Source organism: Otolemur garnettii, unplaced genomic scaffold (assembly GCF_000181295.1).
Source record: "Otolemur garnettii isolate 467f Iridium unplaced genomic scaffold, OtoGar3 scaffold00075, whole genome shotgun sequence".
In the NCBI taxonomy this organism is placed as follows: domain Eukaryota; kingdom Metazoa; phylum Chordata; class Mammalia; order Primates; family Galagidae; genus Otolemur; species Otolemur garnettii.
In genome coordinates this window covers 6,982,931-7,002,707 of record NW_003852470.1, presented here as the reverse complement: position 1 = coordinate 7,002,707, position 19,777 = coordinate 6,982,931, and the positions used below count along the sequence as shown (strand labels likewise).

Genomic DNA, 19,777 nt, shown 5'->3' with positions numbered 1-19,777 from the left:
TGGCATCACAGCTCACAGCAACCTCCAACTCCTGGGCTCAAGCAAGTCTCCTGCCTCCGCCTCCCAAGTAGCTGGGACTATAGGCACCCGCCACAATGCCTGGCTATTTTTTTGTTTTTGGTTGCAGCCATTGTTGTTTGGCAGGCCCGGGCTAGATTCGAACCCGCCACCTTAGGTGTATGTGGCTGGCGCCTTACCCACTTGAGCCACAGGCGCCAAGCCTTAACATACACCTCTTAATAACTCCCAGATTTAAAAAGAAAACAATTACGAGCCATTTGAAAATGAACAATAATGAGAGTACTGTGGTGTATGTGCATGTGTGCCTGCGTGTGTCTGTGTATTTGTGTGTATATCTGTGTCTATGTGTGTGTGTTTGTGTGTCTGTGTGTGTTTGTGTATGTGTCTCTCTGTGTGTGTAGTGGCATTCCAAAGAAGTAGCCTTTACCACATTTATAAGGAAACAAGGAAAGACTGAAAATAATTGAGTTAAGCTTTCACCTTGAAAAGCTCCAAAAAACTTCTCAAAAATAGAAATAAGCCCAAGAAAGGAATTAGTAAGTATGAAAGCATAAATTAATGAGACCGAAAGCAAACAAGAAAAATGTCTGGTGCGTAAATAGTGCAAAGTCATGTGAACAACCCTCAGAATGTCCAAGGACAGGGTGTGACATCAGAGCCTTACAGAGAATAAAACACCAGATTTTTAAAAATCTATAAAAACAAATGATTATCTCTAAAATAGAAAATGAAAAAAATTAGAAAAAGGGAGAAAAAAGAATTAGAAGAGACGTATAGACCAATCTCCATAAAAATAAATTAAAAAGACATCTTAAGATCTGCACCTAAGCTGCACCAGCTCCACCAGGAGCTTTCATGGCCAATTCTATAGATATTTACAGTTTACATAAGTGTCAGAGATTAGAAAGGGAGAGAAATCTGCTTTTAACTCAAATCTAAAATAATTGCAAAAGTTTGAAAGCAAAAAGACAGCAAATAAAATGTTTGCATATCCAATCCTGAATGGATCAAAAGAATAATACATTGTAACCATCTAGAGTTTGTGCCAAGAGATGCTAGAATGGCTGAAGATTGCCACTAGTATGTTTTATTACCATATTAATAAAAATATTAATTATTTTTATTACCCTATTAATAAAAAAATATATGATTATCTCAATAAATGCCAAAACATTTCCCATAATGTCACTTCATGTATCAATAGTAAGGACTATAACACAAACTCCTAGAGTTATAGTATTTAATAATCTCAAACAAAGGAAGTCTTAAGGAAGGCATGAAATCTTGAAGCCATTAAATAAAAGATTCGTTCATAAGATTAGCCCACATCACAAAATCCCCAAACCAGAGATGCTGGTGTGGATGTGGAGAAAAGGGAACACTTCTACACTGCTGGTGGGAATGCAAACTAACACATTCCTTTTGAAAAGACATTTGAAGAATACTTACGGATCTAAAAATAGACCTGCCATTCAATCCTACAGTTCCTCTTCTAGGTATATATCCAGAAGACAAAAAATCACACTATAACAAAGATGTTTGTACCAGAATGTTTATTGCAGCCCAATTCATAATTGCTAAGTCATGGAAGAAGCCCAACTGTCCATCAACCCATGAATGGATCAATAAATTCTGGTATATGTACACCATGGAATATTATGCAGCCTTAAAGAAAGATGGAGACATTACCTCTTTCATATTTACATGGATGGAGCTGGAACATAGTCTTCTTAGCAAAGTATCTCAAGAATGGAAGAAAAAGTATCCAATGTACTCAGCCCTACTATGAAACCAATTTATACCTTTCGTATGAAAGCTTTAACCCAATTATAGCCCAAGAATATGGGGAGAGGAGAGAGGGAGGGTAGGGGAGGGGGGAGGATGGGTGGAGGGAGGGTTAATTGGTGGGACCACACCTACGGTGCATCTTACAAGTATACATGTGAAATTTACTAAATGTAGAATATAAATATTTTAACGCAATAACTAATAACTAATAACCATGAAGGCTATGTTAACCAGTTTGATGAAAATATTTCAAATTGTCCATAAAACCAGCACATTGTACCCCATGACTGCATTAATGTACACAGCTATGATTTAATAAAAAAAAAAAAAGATTCATTCGTTTTACAGCATTAAAAAATATGCAGGGCTAAAAATATGGTGGCTACCACTCCAGTGTAAGACGTTACTAACAGAGGAAACTCCGAGGGGAGGTGTGGGGTACATTGGGCATGTAGGAACTCTCCAGTCAATTTTTTTGTAAAGGTAAATCTTCTCTAAGAAACAAAGTGTGTGTGTGTGTGTGTGTAAAACAAAGAAGAACAAACAATGAAACACTTAGAACATATTTGATACAAAAGGCTTAATACCTTAGGATATAAAGAAGTCATACAGATGATTTAAAGAATAAGGCAAACCAATGGAAAAGTTAGTGAAAGATACAGATAAAAGTTCACAGCATAAGAAATACAAATGAGGGTGGCGCCTGTGGCTTAAAGGAGTAGGGCGCTGGCCCCATATGCTGGAGGTGGTGGGTTCAAACCCAGCCCTGGCCAAAAACTGCAAAAAAAAAAGAAATACAAATGCCTTTTCAATAGCTACACACATATACACACACACACTTGGAAAGAGATGTGAATTAAAATGCAACACCGTTTTTTAGGCTAACAAGTTGGCAAGCGTCATAAAGCTTGACCATGTGGGGGCACAGGAAGATAGGTGCCCTTGTATCCCGTGTCTTGTTAGCAAAACACAAGCTGGAGCGTGACTTCTTTTAGAAAATTTGACAATAAAAACTAATTTTTTTTTTTTTTTTGGCAGTTTTTGACTAGGGCTGGGTCTGAACCCACCACCTCTGGTATATGGGGCCAGCACTCTACTCCTTTGAGCTACAGGTGCCGCCCAAAACTAAAATTTTAAAACCACGTGCTCTTTAATTGGAGTTTACTGTTTTTTAGTATAAATGGCCATAGATGAAAGTAAATATTTATAAAGTAAATGTCATAAAGATGTTTATTCCAGACTCTTCCTACTAGGAAAAGACTGCAAACTGCCTAATTGGCATCCATGTAGTGAAATAGTTGGTGACCACTTTTTTTAATAAAAGAGTGACTTCCTAAGAACTGATAGTGGAATGATTTCAAAGACGTATTTGTAAGTGTAGTTGGTGGGAGAATGGTAGAAAGTAACAGTGGGACGGGGTGTGTCTGTGAGAGAGAGAGAGAATCTGCACATAGACTACCTGTGAAAGAAAAATACACACCAAAAAAGGCAACAGAGCCGGCCCTAGGAAGAAAAAATTAGGAAAAAAAGAGATCCAAAGAAAATTCTTTTTTCATGTTTTATTTTTATTTTCTTTGACATTTTCCCCACATACATAGAATTTAAGAAATACAAACAACTTAGGAAACTAAGAACATAAAATAATGTCTGTAGATAAACCTTATCTGATCTGAACCCTGTAACAAAAGTCAGATTTCTTGGTGAAACATTAGAAGCCAGCACCATTAAATTCAGAAATAAGGATATAACTAATCTGTAATAATATTCAAATTGTACCTGCCGCTCGGTCCAGTGCAGTAAGACAGAAAGGGGACAAAGTACAAAGGTTCAAAATCTTACAAAATTATCACTCTTGCAAATGATGTAACTGTCCACAAAAATAATCCAGAAGAGAATCAACTGAAAAATGATTACAACTTGCTTTTTATTTCTTACACAACATTTATTTATTTATTTGTGAGAAGGTTAGCCAGGTGACCAAATAGACGATTCATATAAAGAAATCAATAGGTTTTTCACACCTCAGCCAAAACCAATCTAAATTAAGTAAAACTTTTAAAAATCATTCAAAATAGGCACAAAATTTCAAACTAGCAGGAATAAACATAGAAATGACATATGGCAGCTCAGCACCTGTAGCTCAACCGACTAAGGTGCCAGCCACACACACCTAAGGTGGCAGGTTCGAATCCAGCCCGGACCCGCCAAACAACAATGATGGCTGCAAAAAAAAAATAGCCGGGCATTGTGGCGGGCACCTGTGGTCCCAGCTACTTGGGAGGCTGAGGCAGGAGACTCACTTGAGCCCAGGAGTTGGAGGTTGCTGTGAGCTGTAATGCCACAGCACTCTACCCAGGGGGACAGCTTGAGGCTTTGCCTCAAAAAAAAAAAAAAGAAAAGAAAAGAAATATGTCAGACCTATGTGAGGAAAATTGTAAATTTTACTAAAGAGCATGAAATAGGCTTTAAACAAAGGGGGAGGTACGCTACAGCATAAAGATGTCAGTTCTCCTGTAAATTAATAAAATCAGGGAACTTCCTATCCAATTGGCAATGTGCGTGTTTCTTGATTTACAAGATTATTCTAAAATTTATGTATGGGGAAAAATATCTAAGACTAAACAAGAAATTTTGTTGTAGAATGATGGCGACTCTGCGTAGTTGATATTATATTATAAGGGAAGTATAAATGACCACTGCAGAGGAAAAGACACTCAACTTCAGTACTAGCTAGAGAAATGCAAAGTAAGAAAGTAACAAGATGTTTCCCCCAAAATACCAGAGTGATAATGTGAGGAGAGAGAAAGAGCAACTAGCAGACACTGTTGGCAGGAGAATCACCAGTGATTGTAAAGGCAATTGGCAGCAATTATCAAAACCTTAACTGCACATTGTCTAACTTAGCAGGGGCAAGGTCACTTTCAACGTCTGCTCCAGAGCGGCAGATAAATTTGTGTCCAAAGAGGCCGATTCCTGCAGCATTGTGTCTGGCAGCCAAAAATTAGAAATGATTCAAATGCCCATTAGTAAGAAGATACATTTTAAAAACATAGTGCACCTATATTTGGCAATAGAGAGCAGCAGTTTTTCTTTTTTCTTTTCTTTTCTTTTCTTTTTTTTTTTTTTGAGACTCTCACTATGTCACCTTCAGTAGAGTGCTGTAGCGTCACAGCTCACAGCAACCTCAAACTCTTAGGCTTAAGCAATTCTCTTGCCTCAGCCTCCCAAGTAGCTGGGACTATAGGTGCCCACTACAACGCCCAGATATTTCTTTGCTGTAGGTGTCACTGTTGTTTAGCAGGCCTGGGCCAGGTTTGAACTCGCCAGTCCTGGTGTATGTGGCTGGTGCCCTAATCATTGAGCTACAGGAGCCAAGCCAGGGCATCAGTTTTTGAAAAATCATTCTATTCATACTGACACCACAGAACTCCGGAAATATCAAAAAATACTTATAGAATGTCATTTATTCTGCAACATAGTTTATGTTCAAATTTTTCTGTATTTATGCACATGTGTATGATTGTAACTGCAGATTAAAAACAAGTGATTAACTTACAGCTACGGACAGGCAGGGGTTGGAGATGTGGTGAAATCAAGGGGGTCATTGGCTTCCTTCATGTTGTCTGGGATTTTAAAATGAAAATGTAGCCATATATGAAGGGTGTAATTTTTAAAACTCCCCCAAAGTAAATGTGGCAATCTCAAAAGTTTATTTATACTTATCTTAGAAAGATTTGAATGTTTTTCAATCTTATTAAAAATCATAAAAGCATTTCAAAAATTAAATGGTAGTGCTGGATCAGAAAACGTATATGTTTAAGATATCTGATGAAATATCAATATCACAAAACTCATCGAGAACCTTCTGGGCAGATTAAGGGTCCAGTGAAGAAACAGTGTTTCCGTCAATAGTAAACCTTACTTTTGGCTTCTTCTGCAGAAACTCTGTATAGCATCTTTGCTCAGGGATAAATTTGAAAGATCTCCATATCTCATTATAATGTCTTGGAAAGCGCCTGAAACTTGGGACCACCACAGCTTCCTTATACACATACGATATTTGGTTATTTGAGAAACCATCAACACAAGATGGAACATAGTCACATGCCCAAAGATTGAAATTTCTTGAAAGGTGTTGCCTTCTATCGGGGGAGATCTTCTTACGTCCCAGGCCCTGGGAAGAATTACGAGAAGATTAGGAGGAAGATATCCAAGGCCACATAGTGCTGAGGTCTTTATTCACACCAGGTATATGACATACATATGTTTAAATGCACCACATGACGACAACCATTACAATATCCCCTTCATCAACCTGTTAAAGGCTGTACGTCAACACTCATAATATCCTGGGGACATTCTGTTATTGTGCTCACAGCCTGCTGGTGCCACCAGGAGAACAGGACTTTCAGAGACACAGAAGGCAGAAGTAGAAAGAGTCCAGCCAGGAGCAGCCTATTAACCAGCCCAGGGGCCTCAAGTGGGTCCCCGAATTCCCCCAGCTCCCGACCTGCCTCCAAGCCCCCAGCGAGCAGATGGCTCTTGCTCTGATAAGTCTATGAGCCTGGATTCCCTTCCAGCCACAAGAACTCCCTAAAAGAAGCAGCACCGTTGAGTCTCTACCCACAGCCTTCCTCCGTAACTCTCAGCACCTTACGTATGAACCCGAGAATTACTGTGCATTCAAAATTTCAATTTCATTACAACTATTTGAAAACTGGACAGAAAATGGTATACAGACATTAGATTATCTAGACTTTATGTCAGTAAGGGAAGTTCATCTGTTAGGAAGGGTCAGTGTGGAGCTTGCAAAACAGGAGAACAAGGGCACTCTCAAAATAGTAGTAATTTGAGGGAGTTTATAAGGATCTACCTATACACGTGGGTACATGTAGGGAAGCCCTGTGCAGTGGCTCCAGGTCCCACGGTCTGAGCAGGAATGAAGCCCACATAGCTGAGACCCCGCTGCCGGAGTGGGAGGAAAGGGGGAGCGTGGCCGGAGGACACACGGGGATGCCGCACAGTGTCCACGGGCCCTTCTAAACCTTACTTGAGGATACGAAGAAACCAGGGGAGAGAGCTGGGAGGCACGTAGCAAGCTAAACTTTTACAACCAATACTTACCGTTAATGTGACTATGAAATTAATTGGAATTTTAAGTAAGAATTCGCAAAAAACGAGGGAAGCAAGCAAGGAATGAAGGAAAGGAGGGAGAGAAAAGAAAAGATGAAAGGAAACAAAGTGGACCTAAAATTCCAATTTGTGTTAAATTTATTCCTGAGAGAAAAACTATGCAGAGTTTTTGGAAAGGAAGCCAAAAGTAAGGTCACTATCGACAAAAAGCCTGCGTCTTCACAGTGCCCTAACTCCTCCCAAAAGATTTTTGATGAGGTTTCTAACACTGATGTATCATTAGACACCTTAAAAGTCTCTTGATCTATCACTACCATTTAATTTTTTTTTTTTTTGCAATTTTTGGCCAGGGCTGGGTTTGAACCTGCCACCTCTGGTATATGGGGCTGGCATCTTACTCCTCTGAGCCACAGGTGCAGCCCACTACCATTTAATTTTTGAAATACTTTCATGATTTTAATAAGATTGAAAGACATTCAAATTCTTCTAAGATAAAGTTTTGTAATTACATGTTTAAATAAACTTTTGAGATTGCCACACTTAACTTTTGGGAGAGTTTTAAAAATTATATCCTGAATATATGTTGACATCTTCATTTTAAAATCTCAAACACTACAAAGGAAGACCTAACTGAGAAATCAGGGCCACTGTTTTGAGCTCCAGGTTGAGGTCCTGGAATGGCACATCCACAAGTTGGGGGAATGTGACCTGAGCCACTAATCCAGTAGCCCCTGGGACAGAAAGTGGGTAAAACACTCTGCATGGCCTGCCTTATTCTTGGGGAAAAGCTAAAGATATTAATCTTCATATTAATATTATAATTACATATAATATATTTATAATAATATAGTATTAATATTTTTTTAAACATCTACACTTGAGGGTAGAACATTAATAAAAATCGGAGTGAAGAAGTAAATTCAACCAATCTAGCAAAGTTAGGAGAGGGAGAAAAAAAAAAGAAAACACATTTCATTGTCATAAGAGTCAAAAAAAGAAAAGAAGCGAAACATAAACATAATAAATAAGAAACATAAAAACAAGACAGCAGAAATGAAAGCAAAATATAAATTGTCATAATAATGTAAATGGGTTAAATTCTCATATAAAGAAAAAGACTCCTAGATTTTTTAAAATCATGCTGTATTTTTTTCCTTTTTCTTTTTGTTTTTTTTTTTTTCTGAGGCAGAGTCCTACTTTGTCACCCTCAATAGAGTGCTGTGGAGTCACAGCTCACAGCAACCTCCAACTCTTAGACTTAAGTGATTCTCTTGCCTCAGCCTTCCATGTAGCTGGGCCTACAGGTGCCTGCCACAATGCTTGGCTATTTTTAGAGATGGGGGTCTCACTCTGGCTCAGGCTGGTCTCGAACCTGTGAGCTCAGGCAATCTACCCACCTCAGCCTCCCAGAGTGCTAGGATTACAGGCATGAGCCACCATGACCGACCTCATGCTATATTTTTCTTCTTTGAAAAAATTCTTTCTTCTTTCTTTTTCTTTTCTTTCTTTCCTTTATTTTCTTTTTCTTTTCTTTCTTTTTTTAGAGACAGAGTCTCAGTATGTTGCCCTCAGTAGAGTGCTATGACATCACAGCTCACAGCAACCTCCAGCTCTTGGCCTTAGGTGATTCTCTTGCCTCAGCCAAAGTAGCTGGGACTACAGGAGCCTGCCACGATGCCCGGCTGTTTTGTCGTTTTGTTGTTGCAGTTTGGCCAGGGGCCAGATTCGAACCCACCACCCTTGGAATATGGGGCAGCACCCTACTCACTGAGCCACAGGAACCACCCTTTTTTTTTTTTTTTTTTTACAAAGGAGTCTCACTCTGTCACCCTCAGTAGAGTGCCATGGTGTCACAACTCACAGCAACCTCAAACTTGTTAGTCTACTCCTCACTGTATTCTTGTTCCCCCATAGCTCTTAAGTCATTTTTTTTTTTTTTTTTTTTGAGACAAAGTCTCACTGTCACCCAGGCTGGTGCAATGATAGGGTCATAGCTCACTACAGTCTCATGGCTTAAGGTGTTAAAGCATATGGAGAGGGACACTTCATACTGATAAGTGGCAAAAGCCACCAAGCAAATAAAACAACCATGAATTATTATTCAGAAAGATAAGGTATTGAACTATGTAAGGCCAAAAAATCTTTAGAAATTAAAGAATAATCTTAGAAGCTGAAATTGACACAAGATAAAAAGGAAGAAAAGGTTGTGAAAGATTTGAGTAACACAATTAACAGCCCTAAATTAATATATACAAAGAATTTTGTAACCAACAGGGGGAAATATATATTCTTTGTAAACACCCATGGAACACTTGTTAAAGTTAATCACAGATGTACATCACTATGAAAGTTTTGAGACAGACTGTTTATGGTCCATTATTTCACTTCCGAGAAACACTGCACAGCGTCCTTTCTGATTCATCCATGCAGGTTTCAACTTGCTTGGCTTATGGCTGCTGCTGGGAGGGTTTCATTTATTTTTGCCCACACAACTTTTATATTTCTCCATCTTTGTGTATCTCAAAACTTTTGTAATGACCCACATATAAGGACAAGAAAAATAATTCCATGATTCAAAAGGTAGAAGTTACAGATTGTACTCTTTACAGTTTACTGTAACACATAAAACTAGATATTAGCAACAAATAGCTATTTTTAAAAAATCCAACCACATAGAAAATTGAAAATCTTCTTCTAAAAATTTTTTCAGTAAAAAGAGAAATTAAAATAATTAAATCATAGACTAGTTAGAAGCAGATAGTAATAATAAGATCTTAATTAGAAGAATCTTTGGGTGTAGCCAAAGCAATAATCTGAATAATATTCATAGTTTTAATAAATGTATTAACAAAAATAATTGCAACTATATGAACCACATAGTCAACTGAAAAAATTAAAAAGAACAGCAAAATAAGAGTATTTTAAGAGCTATTATACCAGTAAATTTGAAATGAATTTTAGAAAATAAGCCTCAGCAAAATCTACCCAAAAAGAAGTAGAATATTTGAATAGATTGATAATCAAAGGATAAATGGGAAAAGTAATAAAAAACTAACTCTAAAGAAAATATCAAATTCAAGTCATTTTATGGGCAAACTTTATCTTTCATTAAACTGAAAATATAAATGTTATATAAACTATTTCAGAACATAAAGTTGGAAAGCTTCCAGCGCTTTCTATGAGGGTATCATAACCCCGGGAAAATATATGTGATAGAATCCTGTTTATATCATTAACAAGATGTACATTTATGTATGTATTTTCATGTGTGAATTGTGAAAATTCTCAGATTTTACCCATCAAACCATTATTAGCAACAAATTATCAAGGTGAGATTGTGAGGAAGGAAAAATAAAGGTGTGAAATGTAGTTTTAATTTTAAATAACTCCACATTATCTGAATTTTTAAAGGACATATGTTACTTTGGTTATTTGCAAAACAATGTTAAACATTCCATTTAGAGAGTTGGGCAATGAGGGCTTCTGACTCTGTTTTTAACACTCTGCCAGCAGCAAACCAGATTTTTTTAGGTTAAGCCACTTCAGTTTAGTTGAGTCATCGTAGCCGAGGGGAAAGGGGAAATTTGGGCAAAAGGAAGAGAAGAGTAATTAGCGCAAGGGATTGCTGTGAGGGTCGAGTGAGAGAGTGTGAAATAGTTGCAAACACTGACTTGGGGCATCATAAACTTCATCATACCATGAGCGCTCAGGTTGAGCAGGGGGCCTCAGAGGTCAGTGACACTCCCTTCCACCTGGCATGTGTTAACCTTGTGCTGACCAGCCTGGTGGCTGCTAGCTGCTGAGCGCTTGAGATGTGAGTCATCCAAATTGATATGTAAGATAAGTGTAAAATACAAGCTGGATTTTAAAGACTAAATTTGAGAAAAGGAATGGAAGTATCTCGTTAATTTGTATACAGATTAGGCCAGGCACAGTGGCTCATACCTATAATCCTAGCACTCTGGGAGGCAGAGGGAAGTGGATTGCTTGAGCTCAGGAGTTCAAAACTAGCCTCAGCAGCCTCTTACAAGGAAGTCGTTTGGCCAAGAGTGAGACCCTGTCTCTACTAAAAATAGAAAAAACTAGGCAAAAAACTAGGCGGGCGTTGTGCCAGGCACTTATAGTCCCAGTTACTTAAGAGACAAGAGAATTGCTTGAGTCCAAGAGTTTGTTGCTGTGAGCTATGGTGCCATGGTACTCTACCCAGGTACAACCAAGTGAGATGCTGTCCCCCCCCCCAAAAAAGAAAAGAAATTATATTGATTACATGTTGAACTGATAAATTGGAGAATTACTGAGTTAAATAAAATATATTATTAAAGTTCATTTCATCTGTTTCTTTTTCCTTAATGTGGTTACTAAAAAAATTTAAATTACATATACAGCTTGCACTATATTTCCATCACACAGGGCTGTGCCAGCCACCCTGCTGTCAGATTTTATGTGTCATGGTGATGAGGAACTTGAGTGCTTCTAGAAAAAAGGCAACCCTGGTATTAAGAAACCCTTCCTCACATTATGTGCATGCCCCTCTCTCTGACCTGTCCTGGCTATGCCACCCAGAAACACACACAGCAGTCCCTCTGTCCCATAGAAATTCTTTGCAAGGCTCACAAAAGATACAATCTGTGGGGAGGCACTGTGAGAATTATAAAGCGCAGACACCACGTCAGAAGGCTAGAGGGGACTTTGAAAGCTGCATGGAACTTTGAGAGCTTTGAGCATCTTTTTGGTAGCCTGTTATGAGGCTAGTTTAAGACCTTGCTTTGTGTTGACCTTGTTCTAGTTTTAAGGTCAGTCTTGTTTCGGTACACTTCCTGTTTTATTAGTAATTTGAAAAGAAATACTCACGGAGTCAAAGTAGTAAACAGTGTTCCCCAAACTGTGCCGATTGTCGTGAACAGAGAAGGGGAAGTTGTTATTTACTGCTTGCTGGAAAAGAGCATGAGAAGAGATGAAAAGGCAGAGTCAGAACTGTAGCATGCTTTCAGAACCGGGACACGGCGGTGTGGAAGGAGGACGGTGAGGCCAAGAAAGATGGAGCAAACAGCCCAGGACCGCGAGGACCAACACGGGCACCTCAGCTCAGGGCTTGGAAACTCCACCTTATTGCCAGCATTCTAAACATCATGTAAATTCTCCTTCAAAACACTCTATGTGGAGGCCAGGACAGACAGGTGAGTAGGCTGATAGAGCCAGAACCTGGGTACGGCTTTTGAGGCCATGTAGACACTTCTTCATCCGATCAATAGGGATCCCAGAAGAGCAGGGCCCTGGGGCGAGGTCATAGGGTGAGTCTGGTAGGTGCAAAGTCAACACCTGCTTCTCCTTCCTGCCACTGCAGTGCCCCCAAAGTTGCTCATGAATCATCTGGGAAGGCAGACCACGTATGTTTATGAACTATGAGCTGTAACAAATTCTTGTCCATGGGAGGGGCCTAACCTAATGGTCTGGACCAATAGGCAGGCCCTTCTCGAGAGTACCAGGCTATGGGACTGAGGATACTACCAGCCCTAAGGGTCCAGGGATGGAAAATAAGCCGTCTCTTACAAGGAAGTATTGTCTGGCCAAAACTGCCAACGGTGCCTCACCCTCAAGGATCCACAGCTTCGTGCAGCTGTGGCCAGAGCTCTGGACTCACCTTCTCCCGGATTCTGTATATTGGTGGTAGCTTTGCTTCCATTTGCCGAGACATATGTGGACACTGAGGCTCTTTTAACATAGCAGTTGTGATGGATTCCGGTGTCCTCTGCGTTAGTCCGATGTGAGGGAACTGGAAAAATAGCAAAAAAAGCTTGATTAAAACCAGACACATCTGAATCCGTTAACCAAGTATCTGGACTTCCTCTGCAACGTGATTAAGATGCAATTTGGGTGCTTCTGGCATGCAAAGGAAATGGCATAATTTTTGTAATTTTCAAGTTTTCTTTCCAAGACAAAAAACACTGTAATGGCCCAGAGCCATCACTGCTGGTTGGTTCAAGTTACAGAGGCCACTCCCGCTGTGCTTGAGGCCTGGCAGTGGTTCTGCAGCCTGGGAAGGGGTGTCGCCCTCAGAGAGTGAGCAGATGTGTCCAAGAAGACAGACATGTGTTATCTGAGATCTCCTCTGGTCAGGGAGCTCCCAGTTCTTGGCGCCTGGGATCAAACCCAAGTGTATGGGGTGAGCCGACTTCCAGCAGTGGAGATGTGAGGTGGGCCTGAGGCCAGGGGAAGGGGAGGAGCAAGGGGCCAGCTGACCCTCCACTGGGAATATGGGATGGTTGAGGGGGAAGGGGTGGAAGGGCATGAAGCAAAAGAGTGAGGACAAGGAGTATATTTGGGGGTTCCCTTGCGATCTGCCTACAAAAGGGTGGGAAGAAGCAGCCTGAGCAGAAAGAGGCAGTCCCGACCAGGGCCTCAGCAGAACCTTCAGGGAGCTCTGGATGGGGGATGGGCCCTGGGAGTTGGGGCAAGGGAAACCTGCCTCTAATTGATCAGTTATTAAAAGTCTGATGCCAGGAAGAGGGGGTGGCCTTGGGAAGGCAGCTCTCTTCAGCCAAGGGGGCCTTTGGGATAAACGGAGAGGTCCAACTGTCCATGACCACAGCAAGGAGTCCTTTCATCCTGGAGGGGACTTGCCTGGCACTTCATGGCCACAGCAGCTCAACCTATTTATGTGAATGTCATTTTTGTTTTGTTTTGTTTTGTTGAGACAGAGTGTCACTATGTTCCCCTTGGTAGAGTGCCCTGGCATCATAGCTCACAGCAACCTCCAACTCTTGGGCTTAAGTGATTCTTTTGCCTCAGCCTCTCAAGTAGCTGGGACTACAGGTGCCCACCACAATGCCTGGCTACTTTTTGTTACAGTTGTCATTGTTTAGCTGGCCTGGGCTGGGTTCGAACCTGCCAGCCTTGGTGTACATGGCTGGGATCATAACCACTGTGCTACGGGCGCCGAGCCTGAATGTTATCTCTTTAAAGCCACCTTAAGAGAGTGACTTTTCAAGTAGGGATCTCTAGGAGAAGAAAATGAATGGACATTAAAATAAGCAAAGGATGAGACCCAACTCTTGGTGGAAATGCCCATCCAAGGAGAAAGCAGCACAATGTAGGGGGCGGGGGGACGCAGGCTGCAGGTTCCGAGGGCCCAAGTCCTGTACCAGTCCCTTCTCTTTCTAGGTGAGCCTGAGGCAAGACACTGAACTTTTCCGAGCCTCAGTATCCCCACCTGTAAAATGGGAATGATAATAGCTACCTAATCTGGTAGATTTGACTAAAAAAGAAGAACTATGAGCTGTAACAAATTCTTGTCCATGGGAGGGGCCTAACCTGATGGTCTGGACCAGCAGGCAGGCCTTTGGTCTAGACCATCAGGACTTGGACCTGACACCAGGTAGTGCTCACCATCACCATGTTCTATTTTTGCTCACAGCTGTCCCCTCCCTTGTCCCTAAAATTGCTGCCATCACCTTTAGGCTGGTCCTTCTTCCTTCTTTTGGAATCTAATGACATTGGCTAACATTGCCATTCTCTGTCTCTCCCGTCCTTCTCCAGTCACAACATAACTGTGTATTCACTCAGGTGACTTTTGATGAACGTCCACACTGAGCGTGTTTAGGAGGCTGCGGCTTCTGTAAGAAGATTACATTACAACGCTGGATACATGGTGGTGCATTCTCTGCAGAATGGTGGAGAATTCTCTGAGGAGTCGCGGACTAGAGGACACATAGCAGTGGCCGCGTGGAGAACAGAAGGAAAGAAACAGAAGGACATCTATAACCGGCACCATTTAAGTCTTCCATGCCCACAACAACCACACGTAATGTCCAAGAACACAAGAACTCCTATAATGCACATTTGAATGGATCTATATGGGGTAAGAAGAGTAGGAATGGGGGGGGGGGGTCAAAGGCCATAAAACACCCACATGAACCAACACGGCTTCAAGTGCACAAACACTCCCCAGCTCCTGCTGGGAACTGGCCACAGCCACCCCTTTGGGAAGGGGATCAGAGAATGTGGGGGGGGTCTTTCTATCCACACGCCAGCATTTTGCACCAATTAAATGTCTCCTAAGTAAATGTGTGTATTGCATTGTCTTTTTTCCCACAACAAAAATAAATGTATTTCTCCCTGATTAGAGTTGTAATATATACTCTTGGCTTAAAAAAAAAAAAAAGCTTAAACAATAAGGAAGAGCATGAAAGAAGGAAGTAAAAGTCTCCTGTAATCCTATCCCGCTTTCCTTAACTGTTCAGCGACCATCTTGTTCATGTATCTGGGTAAGAACAGATATCCAGGTACGTGTACAGTTTTGCATGTGTGACAGCATGTTACAAAAGCGATTCTTAAAATTTACGAAATACCCTGTCACTTAACAGAAACTTTTGGTTGCTTTCTCCCTCCCCCCGTGTCAGTCTCCCGCCACCCCAGATCACAGTATTAACAACTGAGCTTTCATATGATCATCTACAAACGCCTATACATGTCAGAGCACTGATACTGCTTTACAAAAATCCAGTAATGTTCTATAATCCCAGCACTCTGGGAGGCTGAGGTGGGTGGATTGCTTGAGTTTACGAGTTTGAGATCAGCTTGAGCAACAGCTAACCCCCATCTCTAAAAATAGCTGAGCGTGGTGGCAGGTGCCTTTAGTTCCAGCAACTCAGGAGGCTAAGCCAAAAGGATCACTTGAGCCCAAGAATCTGAGGTTGCTGTGAGCTACAACACCGTGGCACTCTACCGAGGGAGACAAAGTGAGACTCTGTCTCTAAAGACAAAACAACAAAAAACCCTAGATGATGTTGTACACATTGCTTCACACCTTGCCTTTCTCACTTAACAATATACTTTAGAAATTGTTTCCAAGTCGATCTGTGTATTTCTAATTCACTCTGTATTCTATTTGTTAAATGTTCTCAAATAATTATTTCTTAAAGGTAAATATAAATAATACAAAGAGCCTTTGGGCTGATATCTTTTCCCAGCGCCCCTACTCTGGGCTGACTAAATCAACACATCTCTCTGGAAAGCTTTGGAATCAGGCCGTGGGTGGGGAGGTTGTTCTGATGTGGAGAATGACGGCTCTCACCAGTGAAATGACAACTGACTTGGGTTCATTTGTATTCTGCCAGTCTGTGAACTGAATCGCTGTTAAAAAAAATGGCTCTAGCATTTTAATTTCACTCTTTTAAAATATATATTTAATGGCTATAACATGATAGCTGTGAAATAAACCCTTCTGTTAGATATTGTAACCGTGAAATATAGCTTTTTAACTAGTTGGCGGTGAAATTTTTGCAGCATTCAATCACTCAGTGACTGAAATATTAAATAGGAAGGTGAAAGTGTGTGGAAAAAGTCTTTCCTATCCAGCAACATCCAGATTACAACCAGCAAGGTCAACTGCAAAATGACTATCACCTCTAATGTGGCAATTACTGTCCTCCCAAATGGGCTGCTGCTGACTCAAAGCCAACAATTTCTTTAATTTTCCCAACTCATCTACAAGTTACTTTGGAAACTTCATGATCAGCACTATTCCTTTTATGCTCTTAGATGCTGACAGCAGAAAGGACTTGTGTCAAGGGCTCGAGTCAATCTCTGGGGGCCAGTGCCTCTCCTCCTAAAACCCCAGCACTGGGCGGCTTTCTTGTGCTCTTGATAGGAGGATGAAATGAAATGTCTGCCTATGAGATAATGACTCACTTTCTCCCTTACAGTGGAACCTGACTTTGGAGCAGCAATGAATGTGGCTGCTTAAAAAATACCTCTCCAGACTCCCTTGCAGCTAAATTGACCTCGTGACCCAGTGAGATGGAAGCCCACATCTGCAAGGCAGGACTCCTGGGAAAGCATTGTTTCCTCAATATGAAAAGACAGACTCAGGTATTTTTCTGTCTTGTTGTCCTTTGTCCCCTTATTTCCCTGCCTAGGTTGTGGGCTCATTGCTTAGAGGCACAGGCTCCCACATTAAGGATGGCAGAACAGAAAGCTAAAAAGAACCTGGGCTTCTGATGACCATCTTGAGCAGCTGTGCTAGATTGCCTGCTGCTGAATTTTATTGTCTCTTGAGAAATATAAAACCCTGTTTGATTAAGGCAGTGTAGCCAGCCTTTTATAATATTCAGTCAAACACAATCCTGATAGATGGGTGGTAGAGGGAAAGCTAGTTAGTCTGAGAAAACTCTTTTTCTCTTGGTGGGCAATTAGCATTATGTAGTTTACACTATTTCTCATTTCCCTTTGACTGCCAGGGAACTCAGAGTCAAATTTAATGCCCAAATATCTGAAGCATGGGCCATTATGGCATATATTATCTGTTATATATTTTCCTAGTCTCAGCCTCTTATTCTAAAGTATGTTGAAACTGGTTATGAATTTTTGCTTCATTTATACTTCAGCATTTCATTGTATATATTTTCCGTATATTACTTTAAATTTTTGTGGAATGAAACAGGGCATACTTTTGTGTGTGTATACATATATAAACACATATATATACAACACGTGTTATAGTTAGCAAGTATCAAGAAGTTACTATGTGGGCATGCATTCTACTGAGCACTCATGCATGAGTCATTGATCCCCACAATAGCCCTCTCCCCTTGGGACATTATGCTCGAATTCTATGGACAAAGAACCTGAAATTTAGAAAAACTAAGCTACTTAGCTAAGGTTATGTCAAAGTGGGAAAATCAGTCCATTTTTTAAGCCTTCAGACCCAAACTTGCTGAAATCTTTTCCATTCTTTTCTTTTGTTTTAAACAAAAATTGTTGTTGTTGTTGTTGCAGTTTGGCCAGGGCTGGGTTTGAACCTGCCACCACTCATATATGGGGCCAGCGCCTTACCCACTGAACCACAGGTGCCACCCTTAAACAAAAAATTTAAAACAGTGTTCTGCCTATTGCTGCCCTCAAATAAGTTGACCTCAGGTTTTTCTCTGATTCTGTCTCTCGTTGTAAGTGTAGGGAGGGTGTTAGCAACAGTCCATTGCTGGGATTCCCCCTTTACCTTTTTGGGAATGAAGTGTAGAAATTAGAAGGGGAAAAGACTGGTCAGTACATGAAGTATACACGGCAAAGAGAAAATCAGAGAAGCACTTGAGCCACCAAGGCTGAGACCTCACACTTGGCTATGACCCAAATGTGTCTTAGAGATGGTAGAATAGCAATAAATTCCCCTGGGTTTTGCAAGCAGTATCAAGAGAGAGGAGCCTGGGGAAAAGCCTGGAGCTGGAAAGCCAAGTTTTCAAAGGATCAAGATGAGTAAATGATGCGTTCTAGAATCTTCCTTCACAGTCTGCTGGCACTAAGGGAATTAGATTGTGAGCCAACAGAAATTTGTTTAGAGATTTCTAGTATAACAAGGATTCCTTCAACAAATGTTTGTTGAGTGCCTCCTACCTCCAGATTGCATTCTAGGCATTGAAGAGATCAGTGGATAAAAAGAGCCAGGATCGCAGCCCTCATGGAGCTTATATTCTAGCAAGGGGAGACCCGGTATGCACATCGTAGGAGGGATGGAGAACGTTAGGGGGCAGGTGGTACAGAAAAAGGAAAAAGAAGAGAAGACAGCAGTTCCTGCCTCGCAGACAGCACACGAGGGTCCAGTGTGCTGAGCATGTCACGTGCATTATTCCGTTCAATCCTCCCACCAACGCTGGGAAATCCTTCCCATTTCACAGAGGAAGGAACTGAGGTCAAGTAAAATGAAGTGATTTGTCAAAGGTCACGCGGCGGTAGGTAGCAGAAGCGGGATGTGAATCAGTTCCATGCCCCCATCACCGCCATGTGGCACGAGAAAGGGTCTCGAGGCGCAGTCCTCCTTACCCATCTTCCATCCTTGTCCAAAGGTGGATTGAAGCGCCTCCCTTTGGCCATTCTCTCCAGGAAGCCAGAGGGGGCTGAGGTGGCCCCTCACTAGTCCATGGCGTCAGCCCTGCCCATCTGGAAGCCCCTCTTCCTCCTCCTCCCTGCACTGATCTCTGCTTTTCAGTCTCTCCCAGGAGAGCCTCCCCAGCCCGGGGTGCCCATTGTTGCCATGGAGTGGGTGCTCACGCGTCACAATGGGTGCAGGGGTCCTCTGAGCTCTCTGAGGGTCCCCGCCAATGGGTCCTTGCAGCTGCCTCCCCAGGGTGTGAGGCGAAGAGCCACCCCATCCCAGCTGAGGAAGCCGCGTGATCAGGTCAGGCGAGTGAGGACAAGATAATCTTGGGGTAATGGCAAATTCTTTGTACCGTCCAAGTCCCCAAACCCATATGTTTGAGCTGGATGTCCCCATGGAAACCATCTGTCCCAAACCCTTCCTTGTCAGAGACGTAGACTGAGTCCCAGCCTGGGGGGTGACTTTGTCCACATCAGTAACATGGCTGTGCCTGGGACCCAGGCCACCTACCAGCTCCTTCCCTGGCAGCCGCTGTGACCTGCAGCACTGAGGCCACATGCAAGGCACATTCCTGAGCCCTTATTGTTCACCGGGCACTGTGCTATACTAAATACTTCGCTTGTTTTAGTTTTCCTCTGTGACAACCTGGAAACGAGGGTCACACAGCAACGGATGGGGCGCCGGAAGTCACACCAAGGTCATGGGACAGCTCCAGAGCTCACAAGCCTTTCCAATGGCCACCTGGCCACCCCAAGGCTACAAAGGCTGCTCCTGAAATCTGGCCTTTCTCAGAGGGGCTGACATGCCAGTCCCGCCTCCCTGCTACTTGGCACTGTGCTTTCTGCTTGTTGGTCTATCTCCTTTTTCTAAATGTTGTCCCATATGAAGGTGAGAGTAAGTGTACAAGAGACTGTGTCCAGCTCTGCCTCTGGCTGAGGTGATGTGCCCTCACCCCACCTCCCCCAG

At 41.9% G+C, this 19,777-nt stretch overlaps 1 protein-coding gene across 1 annotated transcript; it reads right to left on the bottom strand.

The window, feature by feature from the left end:
• Positions 1–5,683: 5,683 nt before the first annotated feature.
• Positions 5,684–18,807, bottom strand: TEX36 (testis expressed 36). The gene is made up of 4 exons (XM_003794111.1): positions 18,757–18,807; positions 12,584–12,715; positions 11,794–11,874; positions 5,684–5,983 (listed from the first exon to the last, which is right to left on the bottom strand). The coding sequence occupies exons 1-4, from the start codon at positions 18,805–18,807 to the stop codon at positions 5,684–5,686; spliced, it is 564 nt and encodes a 187-aa protein (XP_003794159.1).
• Positions 18,808–19,777: the final 970 nt, after the last annotated feature.

Bases quoted from the DNA above. Each gene is read 5' to 3' on its own strand.
- TEX36 (XM_003794111.1), bottom strand. From the start codon at position 18,807: ATGGCCAAAGGGAGGCGCTTCAATCCACCTTTGGACAAGGATGGAAGA. The intron at 12,716-18,756 runs GTAAGGAGGACT...CTATTTTTCCAG, and splicing joins TGGACAAGGATGGAAGATGG to TTCCCTCACATCGGACTAAC. The intron at 5,984-11,793 runs GTGAGTATTTCT...AATTCTTCCCAG, and splicing joins CTGTTTACTACTTTGACTCC to GGCCTGGGACGTAAGAAGAT.